A 10056-nucleotide genomic window follows, 5' to 3' on the forward strand; every position below is an offset into this window, starting at 1 on the left:
AGTGCAAAAAAAAAAAAATACACCTTCCGGACGGCTGGTTTTGAAAACGAAACCATTCCTTTTAAAGTCACAATACCTTTCATTTATTTTCTAATGTAGAAAAAAACCCCAAAGTATCCATCAGAAAATCCGCTTTGGATCTCACCGGGAATATTTGGATTCTCTTTAGCTTTTAACTCTTGGGCTTTGGAAAATGTTTTGGTGTTCTATGCGGCCGTTCTGCTACCGGTAGACGGGGAATCAAAAGCGGAGATGGTCGGTGCCAGCTTTTTTACAAAGATTACAGACCACCGAACAAGGGGCAGGGAGGAACTATGCTTCACACACACACACACACACACACATATATATATATATATATATATATATATATATATATATATATATATATATATATAATCCATATATATATATTATCATAGATATTCTGTCTGTGTGTGTATATATATGAAAATATATATGGGAGTCTGCACTTGGTCTAGTATATATATACATATATATATATATATATATATACATATATATATATATATATATATATATATACATATATATATATATATATACTAGACCAAGTGCAGACCCGTTGGGTCTGCTCCCATATATATTTTAATATATATATATATGAAATATATATATGAAATATATATATATGTGTGTGTGTGTGTGTGTGTGTGTGTGTGTGTGTGTGTGTGTGTGTGTGTGTGTGTGTGTGTGTGTGTGTGTGTGTGTGTGTATATAAACACACACACACACACACACACACACACACACACACACACACACACACACACACACACACACGCGTATATATAACGCCGCATTCTCTATGCCTCTCCACACACTCATTCCCTAACACCCCCTCTCCAAGAGAACAACAATGACATTAAGGGCGGGCTTGATCCTACACGGTATCGTTGTCTCACAGAGTTTAGTAAAATAACAAGTTGTCTGTGTGTTAACGCGAGAGGCGATCCCAGCGTCTTGTTACAGGCAATTGCAGGATTATTTTAGATGGGGAGGGGTTCCATTTCATATTTTAGAAAAATATCTTTGAAATCTGCGTTATTTTTGTCACATTTCCTCCGCCCCTGTCCCTCATTCGCCGCCCAACGTCTTTTCAATGCGTTCCTCCACACAGAGGGATGACCGGCGGGGGCCAGGCGGGAAGGCAGTACATGTAAGGGTAGTATTGGTAAGCTTGATAGAGCGAAAGCAGATGCGGATTTCCCAGCTCGTCCGGACTGTACTGTCTCTGGTCATCTCGGACCAGTACCCTGACAGCTACTTTCTTAGCGGCAGCGGGCGCTGAATTAACTACCAACTCGGCAGCCATCTGTCTCTTCTTGGTCTTGTACCTTCGATTTTGAAACCAGATTTTGACCTGCGTCTCCGTGAGTTTGAGAGCGGCTGCCAAATCGGCTCTCTCAGGGCCCGACAGGTATCTCTGGTGATTGAATCTTCGCTCCAGCTCAAAAACTTGAGCGTGAGAGAAGGCGGCCCGGGAGCGTTTCTTACCGGGTTTCCCGGCTGGGTCGGTTGGTAGAAGCCTCTCGGGTTTCTCCTCGTCGTCTGTCGCCGTCTGACGCTCTGGGTCTGTAACAATTGCACAGAATAAATACTAGGTTTACACAATTGTTGGGCTGTTGCAAGTGAGAATCTCATTGTTCCGTTTCGGGACATATGGACAATAAAACACTCTTGAATCGGTGATGTCACTGTACCAGCTGAAATCTTATTTACGGCCCTTGCAATATTTCTCTGCACGGTCTCTCCCTCTGTAGAAACTGTAAACTTTAATATATCGTCGGTAGCTAGGGTATTGGAGTATAAAGATTGAGGCAAAAGAAACTGCAAGTGCTGGAATCTTGAGCAAAACACAAAGTTCTGGAATAACTCAGTGGGCCAGGCAGGCCGCACAGTTAGTCCAGCACTTTGTGTAGGAATGAACTGCAAATGCTGGTTTACACCGAAGATATACACAAAATACTGGAGTAAACTCAGCAGGTCAGGCAGCATCTCTGGAGAAAAGGAATGAGTGACGCTGCGGGTCAAGACCCTTCTTTAGTGTCCAGCGCGTTGTATTTTAAAAAAAATAAAGATTTAAGGATCTGATCCACGCATGTGAATCGACAACTTATATCTCAACCACCAAAAAGTTGCGCTGCGCTCACACAGTGCAGCGGGATGCGAGATTCAATGCTTATCCGAAGCAGTACTCAGATAAGATTATCTTTTATAAATATAATTCAGAAAAGATACATGCGGAAAAAAAGACACTTGTGATAAAACAAGCATTTCGGTGTGAATGTCATTCAGATGCAAATTTCTTCCCAGCATTCGATTCAAAGCAGTACAGGACCGAGTCCCCGCGTTTGTTTCTTAACGCCAGTTCCCAACATTTCAGTTTTCTTGGCGTTGCTTTTCGATCTCTCTCACATTTGGCCATTGGTTCACTTCGCGGCCTACTTTCAAAGGCGCAAGGCCAGAGCGCTCATTCTGTTCAACGAAAAGTATGTGATTGTGTGTGTGAGAGAGAAAGAGAAAGAGAGAGAGAGAGTGTGTGTGTGTGTGAGAGAGAGAGTATGTGAGAGTGTGTGAACATGTATGTGTGTGTGTGAGATAGTCTATGTGAGTGTGTGTGAACATGTATGTGAGTGTGTGAACATGTATGTGTGTGTGAGATAGTCTATGTAAGTGTGTGTGAACATGTATGTGAGTGTGTGTGAACATGTATGTGTGTGTGTGTGTGTGTGTGTGTGTGTGTGAGAGAGAGAGAGAGAGAGAGAGAGAGAGAGAGAGAGAGAGAGAGAGAGAGAGAGAGAGAGAGAGAGAGAGAGAGAGAGAGGGGAGAGAGAGAGAGAGAGAGAGAGAGAGAGAGAGAGAGAGAGAGAGAGAGAGAGAGAGACTTAAATCGCGTCTGCAATTACAAGGCGAAATAAGTGTATTGTATTGCTATTCATGTTGACAAAGGAGTTTTGTAGATGGGGTAAATTTAGTACAGAGATGCTGCCTGATCCGCTGAGATTATCCAGCACTTTGTGTAAATTTAGTAAAATGTAGACATTTAATAAATCTCCAAATTCTAAAGTGTAAAGTCTAGCCCCTTTTCACTTACTTAAGAGAATAATGCAAAAATGACGAATCCATTGCTGCAGATGGCTAAAGATCCTGCATTCATAACCTGAAGCGAATATTCAACTTGTAAAGACCCAAGACCACAACACAGGAAATATGCCTGGTGCTAGTTAAATATCAGAGTTTAACATCTCAGATATTTCACCACGCTCGTTAGCATTAACAGTAAAGATGTGAAAATTACATCTAAATCGCTCACGCCCTACTCGCCGAGATTATAATAATACTCTTTTCAATCATCACTAATATTTGAAGAAAATTTAACGCGCGGAAAAAAAAATTACTAATCACATTTGGGTGGACAAGACCCTCCCTATATTTTCAGATTATCCGGTTCAGATCTGATCCCTTAACGAACATCCAAGGTTTTAAGAGGGAAATTATCAGCAGAACAGTTATAACGTTAAAAAACAAAGCTATCGAAGTTTAAAAGTTTGGCAATTAAGTTGTTGCAATGTTATAAACGGATGGGATTATTGATACTATCAGTGTATCTAAATTCAGCAAACAATGTTTAACTTCTGTACAAGAAAAGGATGTGTTTCAATATTTAAACGCGTTTATTCATTTGCCTACCTTTATCAAACTTTTCGGCGTTATTTTCCCAATTACTTCCTTCGTTGGATTCTTCGTTGAAAGACTCCACGCAGAGCCGGCCGCTTCCTTTCTCGCCGGGCTGTTCCTCGCCGTTCAACGCGTGGGGCGGCGGCTGCGGGCTCTCTCTTCCCATCGAGTCTCCCGTCAACGAGTCTCCCTGTTTCTGATCGAGCCGGATGACGATGAGGGGTGTCCGCTTCTCCCGGTCCTGATTCAAGCCGCGGGGCTCGACTTTCACCCGCTCCTGGAGGGAGCTCCGAGCCAGCCGCGCCTCGCTGCCCCGGGTGAGGATGTCGTGGATGGTAAACGGTGTCAATGCGCCTCCTTGCACAGCCATCCTTTCTGAACTTTATTCAGAGATCTCGCTGAAAGCAGAAGACCTCCCGCTCGGGTCCAATCCCAAATCTGCAGCTTCCCGTTTTCCCCAGGGATTTAAAAAAAACCCAATCTGGGCACATCCGCCTTTATTTTTTGTTTGGAGAAATGTTCCAGCGAGTTTGAGAGGTCCGGCTGCTCTTGGGTTAGCTTCAGGCATTCGATCTGAAGGACAGGCGGGGGGAAACCAGAGAAATTCGCGAGAAACTTCAGTCGAGCGACCGCGGGAATCACTTTCCCCCCCACAGTATTTCCATCCTTTATTGACAGATAGGGATGGTGTTTGTGATTGGACCTTGGAGGATGCATGGTCCCTCCCCACTCCAGTCCGGTTGGGTGAATGATAACCGCGGTAGGCTGGTCCTTGGACCCAAGGGGAACACAAAGCGAAGAAGGGTCCCACTCCCCCTCCACAGATGTGTAGGAAGCAACTGCAGATGCTGGTTTAGAGTGCCGCAAGGCTCGGTGCTGGGACCGCCACTATTTATAATATATATTAATTAATTTAGATGATGGAATTAAAAGTAACACTAGCAAATTTGTAGACGACACAAAGCTGGGTGGCAGTGTGAAGAGGAGGCTAGGAGTTGCAGGGTGACTTGGACAGGTTAAGTGAGTGGGCAGATGCATGGCAGATGCAGTATAATGTAGATAAAGGTGAGGTTATCCATTTTGGTGGCAAGAGCAAAGAGGCAGATTATTATTATCTCAATGGTGTCAGATTAGGAAAAAGGGAAGTGCCACGAGACCTGTGTGTCCTTGTACAGCAGTCACTGAATGTAAACATGGAGGTACAGCAGGCAGTGAAGAAAGCTAATGGAATGTTGGCCTTCATAACGAGTGGATATGAGTATAGGAGTAAAGAGGCACAGGGCCCTGGTGGGATCACATCTGGAGTATTGTGTGCAGTTTTGGTCTCCTAATTTGAGGAAGGACATCCTTGCTATTGAGTCAGCAATATTGAGTAGGTTCATGAGGTTAATCCCCGGGATGGCGGCATTGTCATATGAGGAAAGATTGGAAAGACTGGGCTTGTATTCACTGGAGTTTAGAAGGATGAGAGGGAATCTTATAGAAACTAATACAATTTTAAAAGGACTGGACAAGCTAGATGCAGGAAACATATTCCCAATGTTGGTGGAGTCCAGAACCAGGGGCCACAGTCTACGAATAAAGGGGCGGCCATTCAAAACTGAGATGAGAAAAAACTTTTTCACCCATAGAGTTGTGAATTTGTGGAATTCTCTGCCACAGAAGGCATTGGAGGCCAATTCATTGGATGAATGTTAAAGAGAGTTAGATAGAGGCTAGATTCTCTATGGGTTAGCAGAATCAAGGGATATGGGGAGAAGGCAAGCACAGGTTACTGATTGTGGATGATCAGCCATGATCACAATGAATGGCGGTGTGCTGGCTCAAAGGGCCAAATAGCCTCCTCCTGCACTTATTTTCTATGTTTCTATGTTTCTATGTCTAAAGAAGGGTCACGACCCTAAAAGTCACCCATTTCTTCTCTCCGGAGATGCTGCCTGTCCTGCTGAGTTACTCCAGCGTTTTTTGTCTATACCCTACCACAAATGCCGCCTGACCGGCTGAGTTCTTCCAGCACTTTGTGTTTTGCTTAAGATTTCCAGTATCTACAGTTCCTTGTGTCTCCGTCTTAAGTTGGATCCAAAATTGGCTTGAAGATAGGAGAGAGGGTGATGGTGGAAGCAAGTTTCTCTGATTAGAAGTCTGTGTGGAGACACAAAAAAACTGCAGTTGTTGCAATCTTGAGTAGTCAGAGAAAGGATCCCGACATGAAAAGTCAGGATGCATCTCTGGAGGACAGGGATAGGCAATGTTTTGGATCTGGTCCCTTCTTCAGATTGAAGGGCCCAACGAAGGGCCCCGACCTGAAAAGTTGTCTGTCCTTCTCCCTCCACAGATGCTGCCTGACCTGCAGAGTTCTTCCAGTGCATTGTGCTGGAGTAACTCAGTGGGTCAGGCAGCATCTCTGGAGGACATGTATATGTAATGTCTTCTTCAGATCCTTCAGTAGGTTATTTTGGAAATGGTGTTATACTTACAGGTAAAGATGAGAGTTTATAGAGTACACGGATTGCATTGGATGAGATCATAAAACCAAAGGCATTGGAGTAGAATTAAGCCTTTTGGCCCACCCTTGCTAATCAAGAATCTGTCAATCGCTACCTAAAAAATATCCATTGACGGCCTCCACAGCCTTCTGTGGCAATGAATTCCAATGATTCACCATCCTCTGACTAAATAAATCCCTGCTCATCTCCTTTCTAAAGGTATGTCCTTTTATTCTGAGGCTATGGCCTCAGGTCTTATACTCTTCCACTAGTGGAAATATCCTTTCCAAATTCACTCTTCGGTAAGTTTCAATAAGGTCCCCCACATCATTCTACACTCCAGCGAGTACAGGTCCAGTGCCTTCAAACGCTCATCATATGTTAACCCAATTATTCCTGGGTTCCTACCAACTCATTCCTACCCAACCCAATCATTGTTGTTAGAACCTTAGTACATTGTCTTTAGAACCTTTATGGATATTAGATCCAGGCTGGAGGTTTTTTGGGGCATTCCAGTATTCAAGAGTTAGGGGGCTAGTCCATGCAAGGAATGCTGTTGAAATATTAGCCATGATATTAAATGACAGCATATATCTGAAGGGCCAAATTGCAACTCCCACTGCTTTTCCTTATGTGCTAATAACCTGTTTTACTGACTACAAAACCTACCACTCAGCCCACCATTTAAGTAGCAACAAAAATGCAAGTATGCAGTGTTATCAACATTTCTCAGAATTACTACAACCTGCTTCGCATTACTGTGTGGATTAAGTCGACAGCAGAGACAATGTGGTGAATAATAGAAAGGAAACACCTATATCTAGAAAGCAAAAGTTTGTTCTCAGCAGGGTATGAATTCCTGATGGTGGTGCATTGTAGGATGAAATCTGATTCCAAAGGCTTGGTTGGCAATGACATAATTGGGGCTCAAACCTCATCTAATCCAAGCAGAATGGGCATTTCCTTTCAATGTCTCTTGGAATGTAATGACATTCAAATGACTAACAGCAGTGGACGCCTTGTTATGGAGCCATTCACCAAGACGGTGGCTGAGGTGAGAATGGCCCCCGCTCCACTTTCCTGCCACCATAAACGCTGGCTCCTCTGCAGATCCAGTGACCCTCAATGTCAAGCACCTTCAACGATTCTGCCTCCACAGAACTCTGGAGCAAGGCATTCCAAAGATAGGTGACCGTCTGGGAAGAAAAGCTCTGGAGACAAGAAACTGCAGATGCTGGAATCTTGAGGTAAACACAAAGTACTCTCCATTCTGCAGGTGCTTTATACAAAGAAAAAGATGACAAATGCTGGAGTAACTCAGCAGGTCAGGCAGCATCCCTGGAGAACATGGAGAGGTGACTTTTCAGGTCTGGACCCTTCGTCACACTGGAGGAGAACTTTTTCAAAGTAGGCGTCCCTTGAGGCGATTTCGCAGTGGAGCAGTCAAACGCTGTCCATTCTACTTTGACATGGGTGAGATAGATTTATCTCTCTCCTTATACACAGTCGCTATCTTAAGAGAAAGCATGCATGCCTTAGAAGTATTGAACGGCATTGGGAATGTCTTCACAGATTCAGATTCAGATTCAACTTTAATTGTCATTGTCAGTGTACAGTACAGAGACAATGAAATGCAGTTAGCATCTCCCTGGAAGAGCGACATAGAATATGATTTCAATAAATAAATCTATTTACATGCATAGTGTTTTTCCTGTGGGAGGAGTGTCCGGATCGGGGGGGGGGGTGATTGGCAGTCACCGAGGTACATTGTTGAGTAGTGTTACAGCCGCAGGGAAGAAGCTGTTCCTGGACCTGCTGGTCCGGCAACGGAGAGACCTGTAGCGCCTCCCGGATGGTAGGTGGGTAAACAGTCCATGGTTGGGGTGAGAGCAGTCCTTGGCGATGCTGAGCGCCCTTCGCAGACAACGCTTGCTTTGGACAGACTCAATGGAGGGGAGTGAGGAACTGGTGATGCGTTGGGCAATTTTCACCACACTCTGCAGTGCTTTCCGGTCAGAGACAGAGCAGTTGCCATACCATACTGTGATACAGTTGGTAAGGATGCTCTCGATGGTGCAGCGGTAGAAGTTCACCAGAATCTGAGGAGACAGATGGACCTTCTTCAGTCTCCTCAGGAAGAAGAGACGCTGGTGAGCCTTCTTGACCAGAGTTGAGGTATTGTGGGTCCAAGAGAGGTCATCGGAGATGTTGACCCCCAGGAACCTGAAGTTGGAAACACGTTCCACCTCCGTCCCGTTGATGTGGATGGGGGTGTGCGTGCCGCCCCTAGACTTCCTGAAGTCTACAATGAGCTCATTGGTCTTCTTGGAGTTAAGGGCCAGGTTGTTGTCAGCGCACCATGCTGCTAGGAGCGGGACCTCCTCCCTATTGGCCGACTCATCGTTGTTGCTGATGAGGCCAATCACCGTTGTATCATCTGCATACTTGATGATGGTGTTAGTACCATGTACAGGTGTGCAGTCGTAGGTGAAGAGGGAGTAGAGGAGGGGGCTCAGCACACAGCCCTGTGGAACGCCGGTGTTCAGGGTGAGGGTTGAAGAGGTGTGCTTGTCTAACCTAACAGACTGGGGTCTGTTGGTTAGAAAGTCCAGTATCCAGTTGCAGAGGGAGGGGTCGATGCCCAGGTTACCGAGTTTGGTGATCAGTTTAGAGGGTATAATGGTGTTGAATGCTGAGCTGTAATCGATGAACAGCATTCTTACGTAAGTGTCTCTGTTGTCAAGGTGGGAGAGGGCAGAGTGAAGTGCCGTTGAGATGGCATCCTCCGTACTCCTGTTCTTGCGGTAGGCAAACTGATAGGGATCCAATGTGGGGGGTAGGAGCCTTTGAGGTGTGCCAGGACCAGCCTCTCGAAGCACTTGGTGATGATGGGAGTAAGTGCAACTGGGCGGAAATCGTTGAGGCTTGCCGCAGTGGAGTGTTTTGGCACCGGCACGATGGAGATGGTTTTAAGGCACGTGGGGACAACTGCTTGGGCAAGTGACAGGCTGAAGATGTCAGTCCAGACGTCTGTCAACTGCGCAGCACAGGCCCTGAGGACGCGCCCGGGGATGCCGTCAGGGCCAGCAGCCTTACATGCATTAGTCCTACTCAGTGCCACGTACACGTCGTAGGGGGTGAGTGTGAGGGGTTGGTGATCAGCAGGGAGCACAGCCTTGATGGCTGTCTCTAGATTGTCCCTGTCGAAGCGGCCATAGAAGTGGTTAAGCTCCTCAAGGAAGGAGGCGTCACTGGATGTGGGGGTGGTGTTGGTGGGTCTATAGTCCGTGATGGCCTGGATGCCTTGCCACATGCGTCGGGGGTCAGAGTTGTTGTTGTTCTGGTGGGTCAGGATGGGATTTAGTAACTTCACAGTCCAGCGTCTGATAAAGGAAAATAAGTTAAGGGAGTTCTGGGTTTATATTTGAGATTTTTTAGCCCAATGTTCATGAACAGGCTTGGCTTCTTTCAATAAGAATGTACAAATATCACAATAACAACAAGACTTGGATGGTTTATCCTAAGTCAAGAGAATCAAGAGGGTTGTCAAATGTCCTGAAATGGAACTATGAAATTCTTACTTGCAGTAGCAGCATAAGAGGTTTGTAAGAAAGAATTTCATGAAATCATTCCCAGCATCTAGCCTAGACACAAAATGCTGGAATAATTCAGCGGGATAGGCGGCATCACTGGAGAGAAGGAATGGCTGACGTTTCAGGTTGAGACCCTTCTTCAGACTCTTTGGTGTAAACCAGCTTCTGCAGTTCATTCCTACCCAACATCTATCATTGTGGATGTAGTGAAGATATGTACAGTATGTTCCTTGTGAGGAACTCTACAACTAACGGGAGTAATCTTGGAACATGGG

The 10056-nt window shown here is 45.3% G+C and overlaps 1 protein-coding gene across 1 annotated transcript; it reads right to left on the minus strand.

The window, feature by feature from the left end:
• Window positions 1–783: 783 nt before the first annotated feature.
• LOC116981217 (homeobox protein zampogna-like) lies at window positions 784–4350 on the minus strand. The gene is made up of 2 exons (XM_033034065.1): window positions 3715–4350; window positions 784–1596 (listed from the first exon to the last, which is right to left on the minus strand). Exons 1-2 carry the CDS (start codon window positions 4070–4072, stop codon window positions 1121–1123), a joined length of 834 nt encoding a protein of 277 aa, XP_032889956.1. The 5' UTR covers window positions 4073–4350; the 3' UTR covers window positions 784–1120.
• Window positions 4351–10056: the final 5706 nt, after the last annotated feature.

This window comes from Amblyraja radiata, chromosome 15 (assembly GCF_010909765.2).
Source record: "Amblyraja radiata isolate CabotCenter1 chromosome 15, sAmbRad1.1.pri, whole genome shotgun sequence".
Classification (NCBI taxonomy): Eukaryota; Metazoa; Chordata; class Chondrichthyes; order Rajiformes; family Rajidae; genus Amblyraja; species Amblyraja radiata.

What these genes read in the sequence shown, in the direction of transcription:
- LOC116981217 (XM_033034065.1), bottom strand. Translation starts at nt 4,072, where the DNA reads ATGGCTGTGCAAGGAGGCGCATTGACACCGTTTACCATCCACGACATC. An exon ending in CGCCGAAAAGTTTGATAAAG is followed by an intron (nt 1,597 to 3,714) that starts GTAGGCAAATGA and finishes CAATTGTTACAG; the next exon opens with ACCCAGAGCGTCAGACGGCG.